General features: G+C 40.7%; 1 protein-coding gene across 1 annotated transcript in view; it reads left to right on the top strand.

Moving 5' to 3' along the window:
- The window catches only part of LOC112430018 (integrin alpha-M), a 32,649-nt gene extending 14,699 nt beyond the window's left edge, over nucleotides 1–17,950 (top strand). Inside the window, exons 12-30 of the mRNA XM_076887456.1 lie at nucleotides 903–1,042; nucleotides 1,132–1,278; nucleotides 1,370–1,582; nucleotides 1,677–1,810; nucleotides 2,563–2,705; nucleotides 2,822–2,976; nucleotides 3,074–3,196; nucleotides 14,668–14,741; nucleotides 15,110–15,248; nucleotides 15,330–15,428; nucleotides 15,541–15,620; nucleotides 15,707–15,793; nucleotides 15,888–15,957; nucleotides 16,039–16,137; nucleotides 16,235–16,315; nucleotides 16,736–16,846; nucleotides 16,959–17,072; nucleotides 17,151–17,261; nucleotides 17,411–17,950. Coding sequence (XP_076743571.1) covers nucleotides 903–1,042; nucleotides 1,132–1,278; nucleotides 1,370–1,582; nucleotides 1,677–1,810; nucleotides 2,563–2,705; nucleotides 2,822–2,976; nucleotides 3,074–3,196; nucleotides 14,668–14,741; nucleotides 15,110–15,248; nucleotides 15,330–15,428; nucleotides 15,541–15,620; nucleotides 15,707–15,793; nucleotides 15,888–15,957; nucleotides 16,039–16,137; nucleotides 16,235–16,315; nucleotides 16,736–16,846; nucleotides 16,959–17,072; nucleotides 17,151–17,261; nucleotides 17,411–17,509 — 2,219 coding nt within the window. The 3' untranslated portion in view covers nucleotides 17,510–17,950. The remainder of the gene's footprint in view (nucleotides 1–902; nucleotides 1,043–1,131; nucleotides 1,279–1,369; nucleotides 1,583–1,676; nucleotides 1,811–2,562; nucleotides 2,706–2,821; nucleotides 2,977–3,073; nucleotides 3,197–14,667; nucleotides 14,742–15,109; nucleotides 15,249–15,329; nucleotides 15,429–15,540; nucleotides 15,621–15,706; nucleotides 15,794–15,887; nucleotides 15,958–16,038; nucleotides 16,138–16,234; nucleotides 16,316–16,735; nucleotides 16,847–16,958; nucleotides 17,073–17,150; nucleotides 17,262–17,410) is intronic.
- The last annotated feature ends 9,206 nt before the right edge of the window (nucleotides 17,951–27,156 follow it).

Below are 27,156 nucleotides of genomic sequence, written 5' to 3'. Positions count from 1 at the left end.
TGAGGGTGGGGGACAGTAACAGTTAGATCCAGGTGGACTGAAAAGAATGCCAGGCAGAGATATTTAATATAAAATAGATCTTTATTGTAGGCAAACACCTCAATAATCATATAAATGGCAACAACAAAAGGAGACAGCACCACTGCTTTAATGAGAAATCAGGGAGGTCAACCCAAAGTGGTAATGGCCACTTCAACAAAGGAAGCAACAATAAGGCTTCAACAGAAAGAGACAGCAACGCTGCTAGCAAACAATATCCAGGCAGGCCACACAAACTAATGAAGGCCGCTGTCACTCCTGGGCAATCACTGCTCAGTTAAGCACTACTCACAAAGAGCCACACACCAGAAGGTTGGTCACACGCAGCAGGCTGTTCCACACCTAGGCCAGTAGCACACTCTGACCAGCAAAGACGAAATCCACCAGAAACCTCTCCCTTCTCCTCCACACTGCTCTTCTCCAGCTTATATCACCCCTGAGGGTAATTGGTTGTAACGAGAGCAAATGAGCAGCAGGTGTGACCTAAAGGAGAAGGCAGGGGCAGAGAGAGACAAGGGGAGGGGCCAGAACGAAGGAGGAGGAGAGGGAGAAGACAACACCACGCCCACACACTCCCACAGCCTCCCAGGATGTAACACATGAGTATGATCATACACTACTATTCTTATTGTATATATTGTATATCTTATTCATCTGTTCCTCTGTCTCTCCTGCTGCTTTGAGCATGTACATGACAAAAGAATTTCCCTCAGGATAAATAAAGTTATTCTTATTCTTATATATACAGCTCTGCTCCAGTTCTTTCACCTAAATACACTGATGAGTTTGCAAAACAGATACAAATTTAAAGGAGGAATAAGGAATCTTAATCTGTCTACTCCTTTTGAATACCTAACCTCTAGGTTACTCCATGGCAAATGCTAAAACCCGACGTGGCTCTCTGACAGTTGTTGGTGCTCCAAGATATAAACACAGAGGAGTAGTGGTCTCTGTTAACAGAGAAAACTTTGAAAATCAAAAGATCGAGCCATTGGCATCACAGGTATGTATTTACAGCAGAATGAATGAGATTGTAAAGTGTATATAAATTACTTTCCCAAATAAAAGAATAATAATGTGTTCCTTATACAGTATCAGACTGGTGAATATTTCGGGGCAGAGGTGTGTACCATGGACATAAATAATGATGACATCACTGATCTAATCTTCATATCAGCCCCAATGTACATGGAGCCTGATAGAGAGGGGAGAGTTTATGTTTGCAGATTAACTCGTTTGGTAAATCAAAGTTTTATCTCCTACGATTAAATGAATCAATTTATTCGTCATATTGTTGTTGACCATAAAATATTTATTCCCCTCCTTTCAGTTTGTGGAGTGTAATTTTGATGATCCGTTAGTACTAAGAGGACATGCAGCTGTCAAAGGAAGGTTCGGCTCTTCTCTTGCTGTGCTGCCTGATCTAAACTCAGATGGATTCAGGGATTTGGCAGTTGGAGCACCTTTGGAGAATAATGGTGAAGGCAGCATCTACATATTCCACAGTGAAGGAGGCGAAAGAATCAGTCCTACTTACTCACAGGTACACAACATAAAAAAAGTCACAAAGATGACTAAACTTATTTATCACTATACGACCTGCAGCTTAATTAATTAAAATGTTTCCATGCGTACAGAGAATTACTGGCTCTGAGGTCCAGTCAGGACTGAAGTTCTTTGGTTTGTCAATCAGTCAGTCTTCTTTTGATCAGAGTGGTGATGAACTGCCTGACTTAGCGGTGGGTTCAAAGGGCACAGTTGTCTTACTGAGGTAAGTCACAGTCCAGATAGATACTCCAGTCATGTGTTATTATTGTCTGTGGTATGTCTACCAACTTTGTCAAGATAATGTAATCATACATTACTGTTGTCTATTGTAATTCTGCAGTATTTGTTGATATACATATTTACAGTATGCATTAATCGTCACATATTTAGATACATTTTAACATTAATTATTATAAAAACGGCCCAGATTTTTAGAATATCACACTTCTATAATATTTTCTAGAAAGCATTAATAATTGATGATAAATTATTACATAAATCATTAACTCTAATTTACACCATTTCCAGTAAGAATTTTATGGTTTCGGTGATTTAGAGCCAAATTTTGTTAAGTTTTTAGTTTTGGAGTTTCTAGTCATCCCCAGTGTTTCCCTCTACACTCAAACTTCCGCCTCTGAATTATTAGTTTATCATTGTCAGTTTTGTTTTGTTTCCCATTTCCCTTGTTATCTGGTGTGTTTATATTGTCTCTATGTGTTCCATGTTGCATCATCACTCTGCATGTTTAGACTGCATGTTTACCCTGTTTGCTTTTGTTTTGAAAAGAAGCATTAAAGCTACCTTTTGAGTTTAGATATTGTTTTTCGGGTCCATATTTTCCTTTCCGTGCAGCTTAACCCAGACAATTAGAAATCAAATGTTCTCTTTCAAAAAGGAAGTAACATCTGGCTGAAGAAGGCTCAGGGAGGGGCAGCCGTTTGCCATATTGTTCATGTGTCTTTTCTTACTTTCCAGATCAAGACCCATAGTAATGGTGAGAGCTGAGGTATCGTTTAGCCCAAAGAAAATCCCTACACAGAATGTAGACTGCTCAAAACCATTGGAGAACACAGCTACAGTCTGCTTTACTATGAGCAGAGTGTCTACAGTCAACAAAGGTTCATCATGCATTTCACTTTCTAAACCACTGCACATCATTTATTTCTAATTTATGTATACTTCTAATGAAATTACATTTGCAGTATTAAAATCAAATTCTATTTCTCTATTTCAGCTCGTGCAATGATTGATTACACTATAACACTGGATGCCACTCGCAAGCCTCCAAACAACCGAGCTTACACCAGTGGTAAACAACAAGAGCAGTCTGGATCAGTTACTGTTGACTTAGAAAGAAAAGAATGTTCAGATATAAAATTGCTCATTGATGTAAGATCTAAGTTTTAAGTCATTAAACTCTAGATTTTGTTTAAATCATTTTATTTTTAAGACTCCTCCAACATTGAATCTAAACTTCTTCTTGCAGGCTTGCCCTGAAGACGCTCTCAATGAACTTTCCAATGAGCTCAAATTCACATTTAATGGTTCGCCCTCAAACACAAATCTCAGACCAAGTCTGGCCCTGCAAACTCAAACATCCATTTATCTTGTAAGTAAACTTTTTAAAAACACTGTTAACTGAGCAACTGAGGCTAGTCTTTATGAAGTTATGAGAAACCTTTAGGTTGGCCCTTAACTTTACTGAATCCATGTTATTATACTCATGGAACTGACTAATACATCTTTGAGAGACTTCTGCTGAAGTACTGGTAGTAAACGAGTTACTGTTAGTGCAGTGATGGTCTCTTAAAGCTGAGCCTCTGGGGACCTGCCTGTTGTTGTACTGTTGTTGTTGTTCACAAATGAACATCAAATAGAAAAAAAAATGTATATATTTTTTTACAAGTTCATAAGCAATTCTACATCCCGGTCAAAAACATAAATAAGAAATAGACTCTACATATAAGTTATAATATAGTATACATTACTGTACGTTACCACTGGTTAATTACGAAACCATGTGAGGGGAGGGACCTCACAGCCAGGGCTGGACTGGGACAAAAAATCAGCCCGGGCATTTTGACTAGAGACCGGCCCACCAAAAATGTGACGTCATTCAGGGGTAAAACCGCAAAGGATTCTGGGAACTTGTGGCAAGAGGTACTAGCGCATGCAGGCTTTCAATTGAACTCAGTTACACAGCGATAAAAAGAAACACAAAAAATGCCAAGAAGCTGTTGTATTATTAACTGCAATAGCCGGTGTTGTGCCAAAAACTGATTGTCTGCCAGAAACTGATTGCTCATATTTAAATTGCTATAAGTAACTTGTTGGGCTATAATATGTGAAACATATGTCAAATGCATCCCTCATGGATGACATAAAGTCATCTCTCCATCTCCATCTCTCTCTCCTGCTCTTTTATTTCTCTCTCTCGCTCCATCTCTCTCTGCTGCTCTTCTGTCTCCTCTGTCACAGACTTCTCCACTTTTGATGATAAATCAGCCTGGTGCAACATGTAAGGATTGGCACAATTTGTTAAGATTTTGAGGAGTTTGAGAAACGAACCTTAAGCATAAAATAAAATTTACTATCAGTAACTTCATAGCCTCTGTCATGCTAGCTAGTACGCAGTACCAGTTATTCTAAGCGACTGTAAAAAGTCAGCACAACTGTCCAGCTATGCTCACAGCACAAGCAGACTCTCAACCTATTATATGACTGTGCTGTATGTTGTTATATTTTTTTTCTATTATGTTTACAAACGTCAAGAAGTCACAAGCAAAGTGAGACCACATCATAGCACATGTTTAAACAAGAAAGGTTTATTCATCAAATTTATTTATGGATTAAATAGACATAACACTATTTTGTCCATGTATAAAGCACAACAGTATCAGACAGAAATGTCACATGATATTAAACAGAGGTTAAATAACCAATTGAACTCTGTAGAGTGAGCAATTATAAAGAAGTTCATTTTAATTTGTAGATTCAAGCTGCTCTTCATATTTCTGGCCACCAGATCAGAGGCGGAGCCAGACATTTGAAACACCTGGGGCTTAGCCCAAAGGTAGTATGCATGTGGGATTTTTTTTTTTTTTTTTTGGGGGGGGGGGGTAGAAATGACTGAAAGATTAGTTGGCTCTGTTTTGAGTTTTGTTCAAAAAAGAATGACTTCATATAGGGAAAAATATATATCACATATGCAGGACACCTTAAGCTAGTTTTTTAATTAAGCAGCAAGGCAGAACAAAATCAGGGCTGTATCAAGACACGAGGACTAAACTCCGGAATTAAAACAGGACTCCAACAGTTCAAAATCAGGACTACTTGGGACTTAACCAAGACAGAACCAGAATCAGAACTAGATGATAGTAGCACTAAAAATCATCATAGACCTGCACTACACTTATTTTTTAATTCTACCAAAGTACACTATTTAGATTGAGAAAAGTTTATATAATTATTTAGCCTTGTTGTGCAAACAAGCCTGCAGAACTTAATAAATATAGAATTTGAAAAATAACAAACCTAAAAAGAAACACTAGGTACAAGATACATGAGAACCTATGATACGGTGATACTTTTGGCAAACGACGATTTGACTAACATGTGTGTCTCACCTGCTCTTGTTCCATCTCTGTTCTGTCCTCATTCTCCATCTCCCTCTCTGCTCCTCTCTCTCTCCCTCTCTGTCCCCCTCTCTCTCTTTGTGCTGACAATCATCAAATATACAGTTGAAACCAGATATTTACACACTCTTCAGATAAAAACACTTTTTTAATTGTAACATCAAATCAGACTAAATGTTTATTTTTTTTAGATTGATAAATATAAAAAGATATTTGTTAACTTTAAGAGTAAAGAGATAAACTGTCTGTATTTCTTAATTGCAATTGGCACCAAATTGTATTCAAAATTGAGCCACACTTATGGAGCTCCACAATTCTTTTCCTGGTGTTTTGGTTGACATCTCTTGATTTTCCCATGTCACAGAAACAGGCTCTGTGTTTTGCCTTATATGCATCCGCAGGTGTGCCACCAATTTACTCACATGGACTCTACTAACCTATCAGAAGCTTCTTCAGCTCAGAATGGAATCGTCTGGAGTTTCTTATTAATTAACAATAAACTTAGTGTACATGTACTCCTACATTTGATGAAAGTGATAAAAAAAACAGAAAGCGCTGTCTCTCTTTATTCTGACATTTAACTAATTCTAACTATATTTCAATATTTATCTAAAACAAAAGTTTACGCTAAATTGATGTTGTACAGTAAAAATGTTTTATGTTTTCTCCCTAAAGTGTAAATATCTGGTTACAAATGTGAATATCCTGCTCTGTACTGAAACCCCTCTTGTTTTGCATAGAAATATACTGAACAACATACAAAGCATAATATATAAAATAACATTTACCTGAGTTTTTTCTTTGAAAGAACCCTCTAATGTCCATTCTTATATTTCAGTACATAACTGAAACCGATTTAGTCGGGGAGGGTAAGAACTGAAAATATGAAATAAACACACGTAAGCTAAGATTCTCTAAAAAAATAGCATGTGTTCGGCTTTTCATTTCGCCATTTGTTGATTCACTTGAACAGCAAGTAACGTAATATTGGTCAAGTGATCAGTTTGATATCAATCTTTCGTGATGCACCATCATATTTACATTATTTGTACAGTACGAATGATTTGCTTTGGTACCTGGTAGAGCAGGGCGATATGGCCAAAAATATTTATCACGATATATATTTGAAAATTTGCGATAACGATATAACTGACGATATAATTGATGCGAGACAAAATACAACTCCACAACATTACTAGCGCAAAAAGACAACCTTCCATTTATTTTCACTTAAACAAGAAGCTGGTTTTTATGTACATTAAAGCTTTATAAAAATGTAACAGTGCAAATGCAAATTCCTTGCTGAAAGTTTAACCAAAAGGCATTTCCAGTAGAAATGGGCTGACATATCCTGAGCATAACCATGTATAATATCCACTGAAATTAAAAAGAGGTGCTTTGCAACATTAAACTGCAGTGTGCAGTACGTATTTTTCGGCCCATAAGGTGCACGGGATTATAAGGCACATTAAGCGAAACAAAGCAGTCAGATAAATCAAACTTTATTAAACTCATTCTTCTTGCTTCCTCCACTTCTGTACCATTGATTCATTAATGTTGAATTCTCTGGCAGCTGCTCTATTCCCATGTTGTTGCAGTATTTTAATGACTAACCTTGTATTGTGAATGGATTATCTCAGTTGTTCTACTGACTGCAGTTTGGTCCGTTTACAGCATCCTGCCATGCGATTGCATTTGTCTCTAACTATCAGGAACGTTAACTTTTATAAGTGGAAAAGTGTTAGTGTTCGTCCTCCAGCTTCACTGTTTATGTTATGCTAACATAGCTGTGTCGCTAGCGATCACGTAGCACATCATTATATACCAGCTAGCCCAACTTCAGTAACCCTACAAACGTCACTGCTGTTTAGTTTCCTGTCTTCATTTATGTTGGAAGTGATAGCAGAGCTGTACGTTTGAATTTTTTCAGAAATCTCTCAGTCAGAACATGCAATATCATGCTTGGGTAACTAGCGAAACTAGCGAGCTAACTTCTGCTAGCTTCCTGCTAACTTCTAACTCCGTTAAATGTAATAAATTTTGTTTTCATGGATGCCTGGAAGTTAAACTTCATAGTTACACCTGGTAAAGCAGCAATGCTGATCGTTTTATTAAAGTACCTGGTCAAACTTAAGCTCTCCTTAGTATGGCTGGCTCCTTTCTCCAACAGTGCACTCACAGGCAGCAGCTGCCCCGCCCCCTCGCTCAGTCGCTTAGTGCCTGAGCTCGGATCATACCAATATCAGGGGGGATTCACGCACAGTCGTAAATTCCCACAGTGTGCACTATGTGCTTCGAATATTGTGTGTACTTTTTGTTTTATACAGTTGTCAGCAAGGCATCTAACTATGAAAAAATTACACTCCAAAAGACCCCGGGCTTCTGACAAAACAACCCGGGCTTAAGCCCAGTAAGCCACCCCCACGCTCCGCCCCTGCACCAGATGTCACCAAAGAGGACTGTGTTCAAACGCGTTGAGTAACGAGTTTGTGATGTGTTACAGACAAAATAGTATTTTACTTATTAAACTTCGTGATTCACCCAGCAGTAGGGGGTGACTATTATTGTTCTTCACGGCCTTGTGCAGTGGTATTTCCTGCATAAAAGCTGTACCAAGAACCTTTCTACTTTTACCTTTACTTTCTCTACTCTACTTTTGCCACTGATGAGAACTTGTGCAGTTCTCACCTGCTTGAACAGTAGCAAACAAATTTTACATTTTGAAAAAAAGAACAAATTCAAAATACACAAACATTCACCTTATTAAAAGTGCTTCTGTCTAAGATCAGTTTCTTGGCTGAATTGAATGAAGAATATAAACAAAAATCATTGTTCCTGGTATAAAGTACCACTACTTGGAAAAACACACAAACTGGCTGCTGTTCATTAGCAACCAGCCATTGTTCCTCTTGGGCATCGTGCATTAATTAGTGACTAAAACAGATGCTTGTTTTATTTTTAAATTGGAGTAACATGAAGGCAACCTGTCTACCTGCAGAGAATGTTTGTGGAGTTGTCAGATGACTTGATATCACAGTTACAAATGTTCTAATTATTACTATTTCTGATCATTTTTCTATATATTTTTTAAAAAAATTGTTTGTCTCTCAAAACAAAAACCAACCAAAATATCAAAAGGTATTATGTCAGTGCCATACAATATTATTTATTATAACTTTATTTCTGAATTTTCAAAGTGTACATTACCAGTACTTTTATCATGTGATGAAATAACCATCTCTGTGGTACCATTTGTCATCATATCTATCATATTGTTCCAGTGAGAAATGCAAATATATGTAGTATAGCACCTTGGAGAAACAGTGAAAAGGTAAGAATGGCAAAAAGAATCTGAAGGAGAAACAGAGGCTGCAGCCTGACTGCTCATCAGTTTGTTACCTGTTGAAGATTAGGGTCTGGCTGCTAACCTGAGGTCGACATTCACCCAGCAAACATCACTCTGGGTACCGTACTTGGCTAGCTTAGCATCAGCATGGTGTCTGTGCAGGTGATTGCGAAGAGCTGAAGTTGTGTTAGCAGCATGATTCTGTCCCTAATGCAGTTTACACTTTACCATCAAGCTCCCATTCTTAATAAATAAAAGTACTGTCCATATCCATGCTGTAGATCTGCAGCACATACTGTAACTGAAATCAGCTGATTGTTGTGCAAGTATAATTTGAACAGATGAGTGAAATCCCGAGGCAAGCAGACTAATTCCAAGGAGCTGAAATACTAGGAACCCTTCTTGATTCCCTCCTCTATTCACTTCATTGACTCCTATGTCCATTTAAAATCCTTGTTTTGCTTCATAAAACACTTTTTTTTTTAGTAAAACCTTTAAATCATGTAAAACTGCTACCCCAGTCTCTCAAACGACCTCACATCAGATCCGGTGAAAGCTTTTTGAACTGTTCCCACAATTAAATTAGAAGTGTGCTAAGGGGGGATTTCTGTTACTGTGGCTCTGTGTTTACATTCAAAACAGACTCAAACAGCCTTTAATTCTTTACAGTTAGAGCCAGTGTTGGGACTAACAAGTAACGCGTTACAGTAACTACGTTATTATTGTGGTAACGAGCACGGTAACTAGTTATTATGCCAAAATCAGGAACGCGTTAGTCGTTACTGGGATTTAGATAGGGTCGTTACTCGTTACTTTGTGTGGTGGGTATCGCGGAGCTTCCACAGATTCAGTAACATTAGCAAGTGGTGGAGGCCAGCAGGTGGATGAAGGAAAAGGGAGGCAGAAGGAAAAGAGACCCGAGGCGGCCGCCGGTCCAAGTGTGAACTGAACTTCAGGTAAGAAGTTATGACCTGCAGTCTATCTGGGTCAGATATAAACCAAGTTTAGGTGGAGTTTATTTTCGTTATTCTGACTTTTTCCGTACTGCGTGCTAGCTAGCATGACGGAGTTTCTATACAGCTGGGTGGTGCTATGAGGTTAATGATGTTGAACTTTATTTTGTTCATAAGTTATTAGAGTTGCCAACCGTCCCGTCTGGTATTCAGAGAAAATATTACGCGTTTCTTATTGAGGTGAAAAGGAACAGTTTGTCCCGTAATTCAGCTACAATGAAAAAGGCACAAAGCTGGAGTTATTCTGTGTCTTTGCTGCACAGCTGCCTCTTCTTCTTTCATTCTCCCCCCTCCCTCTCCCGTTTCTACTTCAATCATGAAAACTGATCAATGATCAGCTGATCGGCTCTCTTGTTTGTTTATCGCTCACTTTGCGCCGAAAGAGGAAACCAGCCGATGTCGCGCTAAACAACAGCAGCACATTTAAGCTTGATCAGCTGTTGTTAGAATTTATTTAATATTAATTTCTAGTATCAGCTGATGTTTGCTGGAGCCACAGCTGCAAAAAAAGCTGCTGGTCATGATATGGTTTGGTTATCTGGTGAGAGGGAAACATGAAGATGAAACCAGGAGATGTCCTTACTGAATCATCAGAGCTGAACAGGTGATGGAGAAACAGGTTTACCTTTTAGGTGACATGAATGAGTTGAAGGGAAGTTATGAACTGTTTCTGAGAGACAAATAACCCCAGGATCCTTTTTTAGGTAGCTGACAGCTGGTAACTGTGCAGGTGCGGATCTAGCAAAGTGTTGCCAGGGGGGCATGTAGGGCATTAACAGGGAAAGGGGGGCACAAAGAAATACTTTTCTTTCTTATTCTCATTTAAAATGTCTAGCTTTTAAAAAATAAGTATCTGAATCTTTCAACAAACGATTGATAGATTGATGCATATATACCATCAAAACAGTGTACATCACTGTCACAACAGTGTTTATTTTCATTCAAAGGCTTTATGATTTTTCCTATAATGGTGGGCTAGTCTCTAGTCAAAATGCCCGGGCCAATTTTCTGTCCCAGTCCAGCCCTGTATGCAGCTCATCTGCAGTCTGGTGTTGCCTACATCTTCCTATTCAGAAGGCAGAATTTCCGAGTTCTGAGTACAATCGAAAGCACCACGACTGCAGTTTTTGTGTTGGATGTAAAAGGCGCACATGACTCTGTGACGTAGGCTAGAATCATGGCAGCAGTCAATGACGGTCCAGGCGTGGGATTTCTCTCGTGGAAATATGCACATTATCTTTTCCTTTCTATTGGTAGGTGGCACAGTGCACTTGTGGCAAGTAAGCAAGCTAGAAGACTGGCAAAGTTATGGAAGAAACACATTAACAAGAGAATTCTGAGTAAAACCAAAGTTACTTTCCCTAGTATCAAACCAAATCAAATCACTTTTATTGTCACATCACATGTGCAGGCACACTGGCACAGCACATGCGAGTGAAATTCTTGTGTGCGAGCCCCACAAGCAACAGAGATGTGCAAACACAACAACACAAACGAGCAAAATACAAGAATGGCCAACCTGAAACTAATAAATATATGTACAATATATAATAGTGTATGCATTTCTGGATGTGTATACTAAATATTTCCCTACGTGTGTGTGTGTGTGTGTGTGTGTGTGTGTGTGTGTGTGTGTGTATACACATTTTTACAAATTAAATAGTAAAAAAAATAAAATAAAATAATAATAATAATAATAATAATAATAATAAAATATATAAAATATACAGAGTTGAATATGTGCAAAACAAGTGGCATTTATATACAGTGTGGAGTGCATAATGTTGAAGTTCCAGTAGTGAAGCTGAGGTGTCTATGACGTGTTCAGCAGTCTGATGGCCTGATGGAAAAAGCTGTCTCTCAGTCTGCTGGTACGGGACCGGATGCTGCAGAACCTCCTTCCTGATGGAAGCAGTCTGAACAGTTTATGGCTGGGGTGACTGGAGTCCTTGATGATCCTCCCCGCTTTCCTCAGGCAGCGCTTCCTGTAGATGTCTTGGAGGGAGGGAAGCTCACCTCCAATTATCCGTTCAGAGCACCGCACTACTCGCTGGAGAGCTTTGCAGTTGTAGGCGGTGCTGTTGCCATACCAGGTGGTGATGCATCCAGTGAGGATGCTCTCAATGGCACAGTGATAGAAGGTCCTGAGGATGCGGGGGCTCATGCCGAATCTTTTCAGTCTCCTGAGAAAGAAGAGGCGCTGCTGCGCCTTCTTCACTGTTTTGTTTGTGTGTACTGACCACGTAAGATCCTCAGCCAGATGTACACCAAGGAACCGGAAGCTGCTCACTCTCTCCACAGCAGCGCCGTTGATGGTGATGGGGGTGTGTACTTCTCTGCACCTCCGGAAGTCCACTATCAACTCCTTTGTCTTTGCGACGTTGAGGGTGAGATGGTTGTCTTGACACCAGTGGGTCAGGGCGCTGACCTCCTCCCTGTAAGCCGTCTCATCACCGTTGGTGATAAGACCCACCACTGTAGTGTCGTCCGCAAACTTCACAATGATGTTGGAGCTGTTAGTGGCTGTGCAGTCGTAGGTGTAGAGTGAGTACAGGAGAGGGCTCAGTACACACCCCTGTGGAGCACCAGTGTTCAGTGTGATGGGGGATGAGGTGATGCTGCCCAGTCTGACCACCTGGCGTCTGTCAGACAGGAAGCTAAGGATCCAGCTGCAGAGGGAGCTGCTCAGTCCTAGATCCTGCAGTTTCCTGTCCAGCTTCGAGTGAACGATGGTATTGAATGCTGAGCTGTAATCTACAAACAGCATCCTCACATACGTGTCTCTCTTCTCCAGGTGTGACAGGGCAGTGTGTAGTGTCAGGGCTATGGCATCATCAGTGGACCTGTTGTGGCGGTATGCAAACTGTAGAGGGTCCAGTGAGTCGGGTAGTGCAGAGCAGATGAAGTCCCTGACCAGCTTCTCGAAGCATTTGCTTACGATGGGGGTCAGGGCTACAGGTCGCCAGTCGTTCAATGAGGAGATGGTGGAGGATTTGGGTACAGGGACGATGGTGGCCATTTTGAAGCAGGCTGGGACTACAGACAGAGAGAGGGAAAGGTTGAAGATGTGCGTGAACACTCCAGCCAGCTGAGCCGCGCATGACCTGAGGACGCGGCCGGGAATCCCGTCCGGACCAGTAGCTTTGCGTGTGTTCACCTTCCTGAAGCACTTCCGCACATCCTCCTCAGACACAGTGTGCGCACTGACGTCATCCGCGGTGCGCACACTGTCCGGTCTCATGGTGTTCGCTGTGTCGAATCTAGCGTAGAATACGTTTAGATCCTCACACAGAGAGGCCGTGGTCTGCGGTGTGCTGGTTTTCCCTCTAAAGTCTGTGATCGTGTTTAGTCCCTGCCACATACTCCGAGGGTTGTCAAACTGTTGCTCCACCCTGTCCCTGTACTCACGTTTGGCTGCTTTGATCGTCTTCCGGAGTTGGTAATGTGCGTGTTTGTAGTCCGATGTGTTCGCGGAGGCAAAGGCGGTGTTCCGTGCCGCTCGAACATCTCCGTTAATCCAGGGTTTTTGATTTGGGAAGGATTTGACTGTTCTGGATGGGACGACATCTTCCACGCATTTCCTGATAAATCCACAGACTGAGTCTGTGTATTCATCAATGTCTCTGGCGGCCACGTGAAACATTTCCCAGTCCGCGTGATCAAAACAGTCCCGCAGCGCAGACTCCGATTGGTCCGTCCAACAGTGCACCGCCCTCCGGGTTGGAGCTTCCTGTTTCAGCTTCTGCCTGTAGGCGGGCAGGAGCAGGATGGAGCAGTGATCTGATTGGCCGAATGGGGCGCGGGGGAGGGCTTTGTACGCATCCCGTAAAGAGGTGTAACAGTGGTCGAGTAGCCGGTTTCCACGTGTGTTGAAAAGGATGTGTTGATGGAGTTTTGGTGAGACTTTCTTCAGGTTTCCCTTATTAAAGTCTCCGGCTGTGATAAACGCTGCCTCTGGGTGTGCGGTTTCCTCGCTGCTGATCGCGCTGTACAGTTCCCTGAGTGCACGGTCAGTGTCGGCTTGTGGGGGAATGTAAACAGCCGTAATAATCACTGCTGTAAATTCCCTCGGTAGCCAGAATGGCCGGCACTTAATCATCAGGTACTCCAGGTCCGGTGAGCAGAAGGATTTGACCGGGTGCACGTTCGCATAATCACACCAGCTGTTGTTGATCATGAAACACACACCACCGCCTCTGCTTTTCCCAGTAAGATCCTGTGACCTGTCCGCGCGGTGCACAGAGAACCCCGGCAGTTGTATTGCGGAGTCCGGTACTTTGTCCGATAGCCAGGTTTCTGTGAGGCAGATCACGCAGCAGTCCCGCATCTCTCGCTGGAATGAGATCCGTGCCCGAAGCTCGCACAGCTTGTTCTCCAGAGACTGCATATTAGCCAGTAATAAACTGGGTAACAGTGGTCTGTAAGTGCGCCGTCTCAGTCGAACCAGAACGCCAGATCTTCTCCCTCTGCGTCGGCGTTTGCGGCCTCCAGGGCCAGAGAACAAAGGCGTCTCAGGTGAGATGAATGGGGGGTCTGCAAACGGAGCGTCCGTGTTGCAAAACTTGAACTCCGGAAAGTTATAAGAAAGACCGTCTTTTATGTCCAGTAAGGTTTGTCGGTCGTACACAAGGAGACAAGTGCTGCTCGTGAAAAAATAAAGGAAAAGTAAAATTAAACACAGAAGAAAGCCGTTGCTTGGGGGAGCTCGCGACGAGGCTGCCATACTCGGCGCCAAAGTAACGAGTAACTTGAAGTAGCTGAGTTACTTTTGAGAGAAGCAACTAGTAATGTAACTAAGTTACTATTTTAAAGTAACTTACCCAACACTGGTTACAGTTAATAACTGTGTTTTTATGTGAATGTATTCACTTTTGTTTTCTGTCTTTGTAAAGTTTTATTTTGTTGATTTTGTTGCCTGTACACACCTGCCTGTGTGGTGGCACATAAAATGTATATATAATGAAAAGTGTTAGATAAATAACAGTTAAAACTATAAATAGAATTGTGTTTGCATCACCATAAAACCACTTATTTAGTCTTTAAATAATGTATAATGTGTACTTTTTCATCATGCTCTCTTCCACAGTTAGGGTTTGAGATCAACTGTGGCACTGACAATACATGTGTTGATAACCTTAAAGTGGATTTCAACTTCACCAGGTGAGGCACAGTTACAAAACTTAAGCTTTGCTTGTGTGTCTTGTTTTCTTCAAATGTGTTATTATTTGCAAGTTGTATGTAATGTCACTTAACTTGTCCTTATTCAACCATCATTATTATTTTTGAAACTGATGACACTCAGTTGTTTTTTTGTGCTAACAAGCAAATATTAGAATGTTAACTCAGTAAAAAGGGATGATTTCTTTTTACATTTAGCATCAGTATCTTAGCACAGCCATTTTTACCTTACCGTTTGAGCTGAAACATTACATGGTTAATCAAAGCTCAAAGTAAATTATATTTGGTATACTCTGACATTTGTCTTGTCTTGTTTTCATTTATTCTCATCCGGCTTCATACCCTCCCAGATCAGAGGTTAAAGTGGGCATTGATGAGCTTTTGAATGTCACAGTCACAGTGGAGAACAGAGGAGAAAACTCCTACAACAGTCGTGTTATTTTCACGTACCCAGCTGGACTCTCCTACAGGAAGTTCACTATTCAGCAGGTAAAGCATCAGAATCAAGTCTGTATTAGTTGATGTGCCGCTCTTCCAATTCATCCAGCAGTGATTTTGTTTCTAACAAAGGGAAGAATTGAGTGCAACTCTTTGGACAGTGAAGCTGGTTTATCACGAGGAAGGACAGACTGTACTATTGACAAGCCAATTTTCAAGAGCAAAACTACGGTTTGTTTTTTAAACTGCATGTGTACAGAAAATCTTTTATCTCTTTGTTTTTTCTGACTTTTGCACAATTTAAACACAAACAAGTCACGTTCATCTCTCTCATTCAATTAAGGCTTCCTTCATTGTCTCCTATGGGATTGACACCAACAGTCAATTTGAGAGGGAGATCTTTGTCACTGCAAATGCCACCAGGTAATGTTTCTTTGGTACAGATACTCTTAATTTATGCTACAGCACCACAGATACAGAACAATGTTTTCTTTTCTTTTCTCTTTCAGTGGAAATCAGGAGCATGCACCTACAAGTGAACACTACCAAAAGAAATCGATTGATGTAAAATACAGCATTTTTATGACATTTGAAAGGTGTGTGTTGTTATGTTTGTAACAAAAGAAATCACACAGTAACAAATGTTCTATTAAATAATGTTTATTTAAACTTTAAAATATGTCTGTTTAGCTCACTCAGCTATAACAATTTCACATTTGGGAAGAACGATTTGAAGAAACCAGTCCAACAATCAGTTAAGGTAAAATATAACTTGTATATTTTTCATTGTATGATTTAGACCTAACTCTAATTCTTGGCTGTCCTTGTCTTTATTCTTTAGGTTACAAATGATATCAGAGCACTTAATTTCACTGTGGTGATCAGGGTTCCAGTGAGGCTTGGTGAAAAAGACATTTGGGTGGATTTGAGTAGCCTACAGGTAATATATATGTAATATAAATAGCTTAAAACTTTTGAATGGATGGAGACATGTGGTAAATTTAAGACCAATAAAACTTAAATTGAATGTATTTCAGATTCCAGATTGTCAGAAAGGAAATGATGAAGAACCAAGGGGCAGAGATTTTGTTCCAAAGATAAAAAAGAATAAAGTGGTGGTAAGTATGCATCTGCATTTTACCCATTCAAATGGGGCGACCGTGGCTCAGGGGGTTGGGAATCGCATCTGTAACCGGAAGGTCGCCGGTTCCTGGTCGTTGTGTCCTTGGGCAAGACACTTTACCCTACTTGCCTACTGGTGTTGGCCAGAGGGGCCGATGGCGCGATATGGCAGCCTCGCTTCTGTCAGTCTGCCCCAGGGCAGCTGTGGTTACAACTGCAGCTTGCCTTCACCAGTGTGTGAGAGTGAATGAATAGTGGCATTGTAAAGCGCTTTGGGTGCCTTGAAAAGCGCTATATAAATCCAATCCATTATTATTATTATTATTAAATGTAACCTGATTGCAGATTTGAACAAACAAACAAAAACACATTACACTGGCTCACAGCATGTGTTGCATCTTCTCTTTAAATCACAGGACTGCTCTGTAGCCACATGCAGAGTGTTCAAGTGCAACACGTTCCTGGAAAGACTGCAGAGTACGACGTACAAAATCTCTGCCAACATTAGTTCACGATGGATACAGCAGGTAACTGGAGGGATTATTGTTTTAAATGGTTGATTAATACATTTTTTAACAACAGTTTCTAAGCATGTACTAGTAACTAGGTTAAATCTTTAAGCTTTACATTTTTTCTTAGATTGGACTTCAGTCTGCTAAATACCTCTTGACCAGCACAGCCAGTCTGGAGTATGACAAAACCCAGTACATCTACTTTTCAACAGGGTCTGACAACAGTCCTCCTGTTCGCAGGGTGTGTACACATTATTTTCTCTTGTTTGAGTTATTAAGAGCTTCTTTGTTATCAACATCCTGTCACTTCATCCCTCAGATTGAGGCAGAGGTAGAAGTTTACCCTGAGCCAGATTTCACCAAAGAGATCGTTGGAGGATGTCTGGGAGGGTTGGCTTTTCTGGCCTTACTCACAGCTGGCCTGTATAAGGTGAAAGACTCCTCTTACACTTTTTCAGTTAATCGGTTATAAAGGTTTTAGAGAACATATCCTGGTTATTATATTTACTCATATACCTTGAATATTTTCATTCATTTTTAATGCATGATTGTTACATTTGGGCTTTTTTGCACTCCTAGGCTGGATTCTTCAAGAGCAAATACAAACAGATGATAAATGAAAATGCTGCAGATGGTCCGAGTCCTGGGACTGATGCAGGCACAACCCTAGCAGAGTAACAAAGTTCACATATGTAGTTGTACATTTAACTTATATGAGATCTATAGTTTTAGGAGTGAACATGGTACGTAGAAATGTCCATTCTACTACATTTGATTCCTCAAACAAAAACAGCTTGCTGTGTCTAATATCACTCATGCAGTTTCCTCACTGGTGGCCAAAACATTGAAAACAGGGTCACAATACTATATTTTTGAGGAATCCTTCTGCTCACGTTTCAATTTACATTACTCTAAACATTGTACAGTAAAATAATTGTCATCCCATTATGTACTGTAAAACTTATCAAATTCAAAAGATATAGTTAAAAAAACTTTGCTTGCTTTAAAAAAACTGAACTTGTGAAATGTGACTTGCTTTGTTGATAAAAATGGACAGGGTATGCGATTTTTTTAGCTTTGTGATGTGACTTATAATAAAAAGTATTTCTCATATGCCAATGTTTGTTATTTGCAGTATGTAAAAATATTTTGTTTTTGTTTTCATATGACTACGTTATAATCCGGTTGTTCAGTCTGATGTTACTAGCCGTGTCTGGGTCTAAACTCCGCTGCAGGTCCATATATCAAACGATCACTATGGCATTACTGAGAGTTGAAAAACTGTCTAAAGTCTTTCATCTTTAATAAAATGATCAGCGTTCTGCTCTACCAGGTGTAACAATTGAGTTTAACATCCAGGCATCCATGAAAACGGAATTTATGACATTTAACAGAGTTAAAGTTAGCAGGAAGTTAGCTCGCTAGCTTCTATCTAAATACAATATAGCATGTCTTGACTGCGGGGTTTTGGAAACAAATTAAAACGTACAGCTCTGCTATCACTTCCAGCATAAATGAAGACAGAAAACTAAACAGCAGTGACGTTTGTAGGGTTACTGAAGTTTGGCTAGCTGGTATATAATGACGCTAGCGACACAGCTATGTTAGCATAATATAAACAAGCTAACTTTTTTTCCACTCGATAAAAGTTAATGTGAGTGTTCTCGGTGGTCAGGAACAAATGTAATCGCATGGCAGGATGCTGTAAAAGGACCAAACTTCAGGCAGGAGAACAACTGAGATAATCCATCCACAATACGAGGTTAGTCATTCATATACTGCTGCATGGGCTGGGCTGTAGTTACATCCTAAGGTTTTAAAAACTGAGCTTAAATAAATGATTAGTAATAATAAAGCCGAGGAGGTCAACAGTGATCACTGACTGTTTTAGGAGCTTTTTGAGATCAAATAGAAGAAAATACATAACATTAAACATGTTAACAACACAAAAGCCATATTAAACGCAGACTACTTTAGACCCAGAAGTAGAATTCGTCGCGTCATCACTGAACAACCGGATTAGAAAGATAACAGCAGTTTAAAGTAAACATATACTCGTATCATAAGTTTATTTTAAAAAAATTCATTATTATACAACATAATGTCATCTTGTCTTATAATGTCATCCAGGTAAGGAAATACTTACAGGAAACATGGAGAGACGTAGACATGACAACACAGGCTTAATAACATTAAACACACAGACAAGAAATACAAGTCATACTGACACAGAGGACAAGAACAGACTCACACAAGGGGACACACAAGGGGGCACTCAGCTAAATCCTAACTGATAATATCAACACAAGACTTAACATATTTTCAATATGATACAAGAAATCAAAAATGAACTCAAACTACTGTGTCGCAGACCCAGCCCCTGATACACAGAAACAGCAAGCTGAAACAACAATATTGCAGACGTGGAAGCAGAGCAACTGTGGACGGAAGTTTCGGCCTGTCTCAGCAATGCAAAGCCCCCAGCATCCAACATCAGCAAGAGAGGAAGGCACTCACATCACTTAGTAATGACAATAATATTATCATCCTTCCGGCAGACAAGGTGCATGGTTTTGCTAAACCTGGAAGAATATTATAAGAAAATTTTGTTGAACCCCTAAAACAAGACCTAGGAAGTGGTTACAGGAAGAGGGTGATAGATTGTCTGAACAATGCAGTGCTGCTCACTGGACCTCATCCCACAGCCTATACCCAGGGGAAGCTACACCAAGTCTGTATGGTTAACCAAAGATGCATAAACAGGGTGCACCTTTAAGACCAATTGTCTGTATGATTAACTCAGTCACCTATAACATCTCAAAATTTCTGGCTTCCATCCTCAATTCGTTGGTTGGCAGCTCTGAACGCAACATCCAAAACATCTTGGATTTTGTTGAGAAGGTTATAGATGTCGTTATGGAGGCAGACAAAACCATGGTCTGTTATGATGCGTTGGAGGAAGCTCGTAAGAGATTACAGGATGAACCCAGCTTCAGCAGCAGGACCACTCTCAGCACCGACCAAGTGTGTTTGCTCTTGGAACTGTCAGCATAGCTGGACTGGCCATCGGGCATACCGGGCATTTGCCCAGTGGGCCGCTGGCAATTTTTTGTTTTTATGGGCCGATGGATTTTTTTTTTTTTAGAGTATATATAATGAAAGGTGTTGGATTGGCCAATTGGTCATGATCGACTCTGGGCTGGACCAATTACAGCCGAGGAGGCCGGATGCACCCGCCCCCGATTTTTTGTCCCAGTCGAGCCTTGACTTGACTTGACTCTCATCATCCACTGGAGCACAAACTGGGTGTCATTAGGATGCAACAACACAGAGCGAACACAGATGCCTACAGACACAGCGGCCAGTGAAGCAGAAGAACATCATATCAAGAAGGCCCTGAGTAAATGTAGTTATCCCAGCTGGACATTTGTCAAAGCTGGGAAAGCACCTAAAGAAAGCTCCAGGTGATCCAGGAGAGAAGGACAACTGCTGTTTAAGTGAAAACCCTTAGTGTCAGGAATATTGATTCAGTTCAGTTTTATTTATACAGCCCTTAATCACAACACAGTCACCTCAGGGAGCTTTATATTGAAAAGTAGACCCTACAATAGACAACATACAACAGTTGAGATGCATTTTCTCTCAACACTGCATCTCTGTGGGTTTGAAACCCTAAAACATGCAGCATTAAAATAGGGTCTACCCCTAGAATCTGGTCCTCCGGCACAAAGTAGAGTAATATAGGAGGATTGCCATGATTTATACATTGTATCATATATACATACATTAATTGAATTGAAAGCCTTTATTGTCATTATACATGCTATAACGAAATTGGAAGCAGCTCTATAAAAGTGCACACATGCTTAAATCACATTGTAAAAACTATACAATAATTTAACTATACACTTACTATAAATATAAATGTAAATACACAGTACAGTGCTGACACAGAGACAGAAAGGCAGAGAATTGATATTTCAGTGCAGATTACTTTTGTGCAAGTATGATGGCTTTGGGGAAGAAGTTATCCTGGAGTCTGTTTGTTCTGGCCCTTATGGATCTATAGTGCCTGCCAGAGGGCATTAGGTTGAAAAGATGGTAACCGGGGTGGGTATGTTTCTGGCCCTACTAAGACAACGGGAGTTGTAGACGGCAGACAGGGGGGGCAGGGGGCAGTCGATGAGTTTTTGTGCTGCGTTTACCACCCTCTGCAGTCTCTTCCTGTCCCTGGCGTGCCACACTGTCATTGCATAGGTCAACAGGCTCTCAGTGGTGGATCTGTAGAAGGTCACCAGCAGCAGTTTAGTTGCACTTTCCTGAGCACCCTTAGGAAGTGTAGCCGCTTCTGGGCTTTCTTGACTAGGGCCGTGGTGTTAGCTGCCCAGGAGAGGTCTGCAGTGTGGACGCCAAGGAATTTGAAGGACTCCACTTGCTCTACACATTCTCCGTTGATGTGCAGTGGGGGCAGGGGCAGTTCTGTTCCTGAAGTCCAGGATGAGTTCTTTGGTCTTGGTGATGTTAAGTGCCAGGTTGTTTGATGCACACCATTCTCCTAGTCTCAGGACCTCATCTCTGTAAGCCACCTCATTTCCTCCTGTGATCAGCCCCATCACTGTTGTGTCATCAGCAAATTTGACAATGCTGTTCTCTGGGTGAGCGGGACTGCAGTCATATGTGTAGAGGGAGTAGAGTAGTGGGCTTAGTACACAGCCCTGGGGAGAGCTAGTGCTGAGAGTGTGAGGGGAAAAATAACATACAGTAAAAACATCGAAACTACAATATTTTCTTTAGATGCAGAAAAAGCATTTGACAGAGTTAACTGGAAATTTCTATTTGCAACTTTACACAAATTTGGTTTTGGACCCTCTTTCATTAACTGGTTAAAAATATTATATAATTCCCCAACAGCTTGTGTTAGAACAAATGACCAGACATCCTCCAGCTTCTGTCTCTTGAGGGGCACCAGGCAGGGATGCCCACTTCCCCCTTCACTGTTTGCAATTTTTATTGAACCACTAGCAGCAGCAATTAGACAGAATTCAGTAATTAAGGGCATAAAATGCAAGAACGTGGAACATAAAATCAGCTTTTATGCGAATGATATGCTACTTTTTCTCCAAAACTCACAAACCAATATCTCTGGGGTGATTGAATTGATGAACTCTTTTGCAAGACTAACAGATTACTTAATTTAAATGGTCAAAATCTACAGTCCTTCCAATTAATTGCTCCTTCTATAATTCTTCTTCTACACCCCTGCAATCAGTAAATATAAAATATTTACGTATTAATATTTTTCCCAAGCTTGCAGATCTAACTAAATTAAACCATATCCCACTTTTAAAGAAAGTAGAAGGCGATCTGGCTAGATGGAAATCTTTACCCATATCACTCATGGGAAGGGTTGCTGTTATAAAAATGATGGTCTTGCCAAAAATAAACTATTTATTCTCAATGATCCCAACTAAACCGCCACAAGATTGGTTCAGATCTCTAGATTCATATATGTCCAAATTCCTTTGGAAAGATAAACCACCACGTATAAGCTTAAAAACACTACAAAAGACCAAGGATAAAGGAGGATTAGAACTACCTAACTTTCAGCACTACTTCTTAGCCAACAGGCTTCAGTTTATCTCAGGATGGCGAAAACATACCCTCTTAGACGAACCTTGGCTAGATGTAGAACAAGCACTTTGCAATAATCTAGAGATTTCAGACCTACCATTTATCAGCTCAAACATCCAACGACATGAATGCTTCAAAAGCGTCAGCATCAGCTCTTCTCTGACAGCATGGTGGGAGTTTCTAAAATTGACGGAGTCTTCATTAATCCCATGCAAACGTACACCTTTCTGGAATAACCCTGACATATTACAAAACAATAATATGATTAATTTTCCAGATTGGAGCTGTAAAGGAATTAAATACTTAGAACATATATTAGAAGGAACAGACTTTATTCCATTTGACAGATTAGTTATACAATATGAAATCAACAAGAAAATATTTTTAGAATATCAACAAATTAAATCCATAGTAAAAAAGAAATTTAACCTCAGTCAAGTTGAATTACAAACACCACCAAGTGCGGTACGTTTTCTTACTCTTAAATCCCCCAAATTATTGTCTAAAATATACAGAACACTTTCTAAAACAGATGAATCAATATCCCTTCCTATTGCAAAGTGGGAAGCAGATTTATCAGTCAGCTTAGACCAAAACTTCTGGTCTCAGATTTGCTTAAAAAGCTTTAAATTGATTAGAAATCCCAGTCTGCAATTAATACAATACAAAATACTACATAGAGTGCACTATACAGGTCACCGGATGTTCCAGATGGGCTTTACATCTTCCGACAACTGCTCACACTGTCAAGGCAATACACCAGACAATTATATCCACGCTCTTTGGTTCTGTCCACCAGTGCAGAAGTTTTGGCGCGGGATATGTGAAGACTTATCAAAGTGTCTGAAATGTAAAATTCCAACCTCCCCTTTAGTGTGCTTGTTGGGCAAATTGGATGATGTCACTACAGAAACGAATACAGTCCACATGTTTTTTTTGTGGAGGTTGGGACGGGCTTAGGGCGTCTGGAGAATCCCTAGGGACATTATCCCTGGAGGGCTTAACCCGGGGTTCTGATGTGATGAGCAGTGTTAGTTTTCCGCCACACATAGCGTTTTGCATTTTGGCCAAAAAGTTCCATTTTGGTCTCATCTGACCAGAGCACCTTCCTCCACATATTTGCTGTGTCCCCCACATGGCTTGTGGCAAACTGCAAACGGGACTTCTTTTGGTTTTCTGTTAACAATGGCTTTCTTCTTGCCACTCTTCCATAAAGGCCAACTTTGTGCAGTGCACGACTAATAGTCGTCCTATGGACAGTTTCCCCCACCTGAGCTGTAGATGTCTGTAGCTCGTCCAGAGTCACCATGGGCCTCTTGGCTGCATTTCTGATCAGCGCTCTCCTTGTTCGGCCTGTGAGTTTAGGTGGACGGCCTAGTGGAATTCCAATAAAACTGATTCATGTTTGTGGCTGTAATGTGAGAAAGTTCAAGGGGCCTGAATACTTTTGCAAGCCACTGTATACGCTAGATCCTGTGGTGTCGTAAATGAGAAACATGGGTAGGACATGATGGAAACATTGAGCTATTGTAACTAACACCTATCAAACATTATTGCATCCCACTCCCACATAACCCATAACTACTGACCAGTGGCGGTCCTAGCCTGTTTGGCGCCCTGGGCGAACACTCCCTCTGGCGTCCCCTCTGGCGGAATTATAAAGTGGAATTGTAAAGCGCTTCGAGGGTCTCAAAAAGCGCTATAGGGCTTTGGAGCATGATGTCACGGGGTGGGCGTGGAAAGGATTTTGGCCCGATCCGCCATTTTGGGGGTCTAAACAAAGCGCAAGCGAAAAAGGAGCGAAGGCACACACGAAAGCCATGGTTCGTTCTTGCTGTGTGGTCGGCTGCAATGTTCGATCGCACGACCGGCAAGAGAATAAGCTTGAAAAGGGTTTGTCTTTTCATTCTTTCACAACCTGGAAGCAACATGAGGCAGCTCGTGTATCGATGTTACCAAACGAAGGCGTCTAGCCTGGATAGCAGCTGTGAGACGAGCTGATATCCAGTTCTCTTCCATCTCCAAATATCTGTTGGTGCTCCAGACATTTTCATTCTGGTAAGTTCTAAATATGTTCATATCACTCTTTATAGCCTATTAGTTTAATTTTCAATGCGCTCTGAGGTCATACCAAATTAGAACAAACATCCTACTGAGTGATTTTGCAGAACTACCTTCTATTTATAGAATTGCTAATTATTTGGCATTATTGCAGCAAACCAGCCTATGAAATGGATGAAACATCATGACTGGGTTCCAGCGCTACACAAGGGACCTGCTTCAAACATGCCACCATGCCAATCAGATTACTTCTTCCATGTGAGGGTGAAGAGGTGACCCTTCTGGATAAGATGGTGAAGGTTTGCTGCCGTTTGGTGAACAGTGTGATAATAAAACCAGGGAAAAATGAAACCTGCTCCTGTTTAATATTCTTAAGTCTTGTGCTGTATAAATAGCGGTAATTTTTTTTTCAAAAGATACAGTAAATAATGTTAGTAGTGGGTGATATCATGTAAACACTGTCATGATTTTATGTAAACATTTTGTCATTTGTAAACTATAAATGACATGACACTGTAACGGATGTGATGTTCTATAAAGTGGTTTTAATAAAAAAAAAAAAATAATAAAAAAAAAGGCAAAAATTAGTTTGTTTCTTTATTCAACTTTTGAACAGTGGGACTCAGTCAGTATATATTCAGTAAATGCAAATTATTTACACGGCAGTGCACTACAGGCATAAATCTAGACCCCTAGATAAAACATTATGGCATTATAGCAGTGACAACTCCTCCACAGTAGCAGGTGGGATTTTTCTGTTTTGAGGATGGCTCCTTTTACCTTTCAATACGGATGGTCTGTTTATGTTTTGATCAAGAGCCTTTTTTTGGGCAGCTGAAGAGGAGAAGTCTATCTTATAGCCAACCACTGACTGTATCTTGGTTACATTACCCAGCAAAACCCAGTATACAGGTTCATCTGTAACAGTCCTTGTGCCACGATCAACACTGTTGCTTCTACATTAAACAGAAGAGCAGTGACGACTCCGGCCTTACAGGTGCAGTGTGCGGCTTCAACTTTCATTGTGATGCTCACAATGACTCATGGCTGCAATGCTGGTTCATTCAGTCTTTGAGAGTGCAGGACCTGAAACACACACAAAGTTAATTTAAAGACAAGAACTATGAGCCAAGGCCGACGTAAATGTGTTTAATCTACTTTATCATAAATGTAACAAAGTGTCTAGAAAGTTAGCACATACATGTAATTTTTCATTTCTTTATGTGTCCATCTATAGAACGCTGCATGTTATATTCTAAATCTGCCTGTTCTCTGTCAGAAACCTGCCTGCAGAAAATGAACCTAAAGTATGTAATGCAAGGATGTCATCACTTTAGAGATGGAGAAAGCATAAAGTGACAATTATGAATCACTTAATATGATAAGGAGATTCTGCAGGTCATTAATCAATGTATAAAACTAAAATAAAATGTATTTTTAGTGACACAAGATACAAATATGAAAGCAAGATGTATAATTTGGATTATTTATAATAAATATGAATAAATCTGTCATGGTCCTGCGTCCATGATTCAGTGATTTTGTGTTTGTGTTTTTTATTGTTATTATTTTCATTATTATTCGTGGGCTGTTTTGGGATGGTTTGTGTTTTGGGATTTTAGATACTGGGTTCTGGGGTTGTGCTCCCTCTATTGGTCCCTGGTGTTAGTGTTCCCCTGTCTCGTCAGGTTAATCAGGTCCAGCTGTGTCTCCCACCTGTGTGTGGCTTCCCAGTGTCTCTCTGTGTACTTATAGTGTGTGTTTGCCTCTGTTCCTCGTCGCGTCGTCTCTGTTCATACTCTGTGAAATCCTCTGCGTGCTCTCCCTGCTGTTCTCCCTTCATGTTCAGGTTTGCCACTCCTTTGTGTAGTTTCTCCCAGTTTAGTTCATCCTTAGTTCTGTTTTGCCATCTCCACTTTATGTTTGGTATCGTTAATAAATCACCCTCACGTCTGAGTAAGTACTGCATTTGAGTCCTCCTTCCACTCTTCACACGGCTGCTGCCCCGAGCCGTGACAAAATCATTGCAATTTCTTTAACCATAATAACTAAATCCTTCAGGACAATGTCACATCAATGCACTGAACTCACTATGTTATCCACCTAACAGCCTCCACATGTTCTCGCTGTAATATCCCCCTCATGAATGAATTTATGCTGCACTAATGTGAATGTTTTCAGGGAAATCAAATGCATTTCACACGCAGTACTCGAGCTGACTTACCTTTGTTTGAATGACGACTTGTATGTGCTGACTCCACAGACAAGGTACGAAAATATGTCAGGCTACGTCAATAGCGGTAGGTCTTCAGGGTTTCTACTCCACGGCCGTATATCATACGGGTCCACATTTCCAATGCACACTTTTTTCTGCAAGTACCGCCGCTTCGCCCCTGAACGCAATCGGTCTCAATACAGTCCATTCTCTTTTGGTGTTTGCTTTTAAGCATCTTGTAATCGTCGTTCCAACACAGTGTATTTGTTTTGATTCGTAGGCTGTGTCCCAATTCAGGGTCTGCACGCTAGAAGTATGCATTTTAAGTGCGATTACGTCACCACCACGCGACGACGGCTGTCCCAATTCGAAGTGTACTTCAAATGCATACTCCAAATGCGTCGTCGATTTCCCCAAA

Source organism: Maylandia zebra, linkage group LG8 (assembly GCF_041146795.1).
Source record: "Maylandia zebra isolate NMK-2024a linkage group LG8, Mzebra_GT3a, whole genome shotgun sequence".
Lineage (NCBI taxonomy): Eukaryota > Metazoa > Chordata > Actinopteri > Cichliformes > Cichlidae > Maylandia > Maylandia zebra.
Note: the sequence above shows the minus strand (reverse complement) of the source record. Positions and strands in the feature narration are given on the sequence as shown.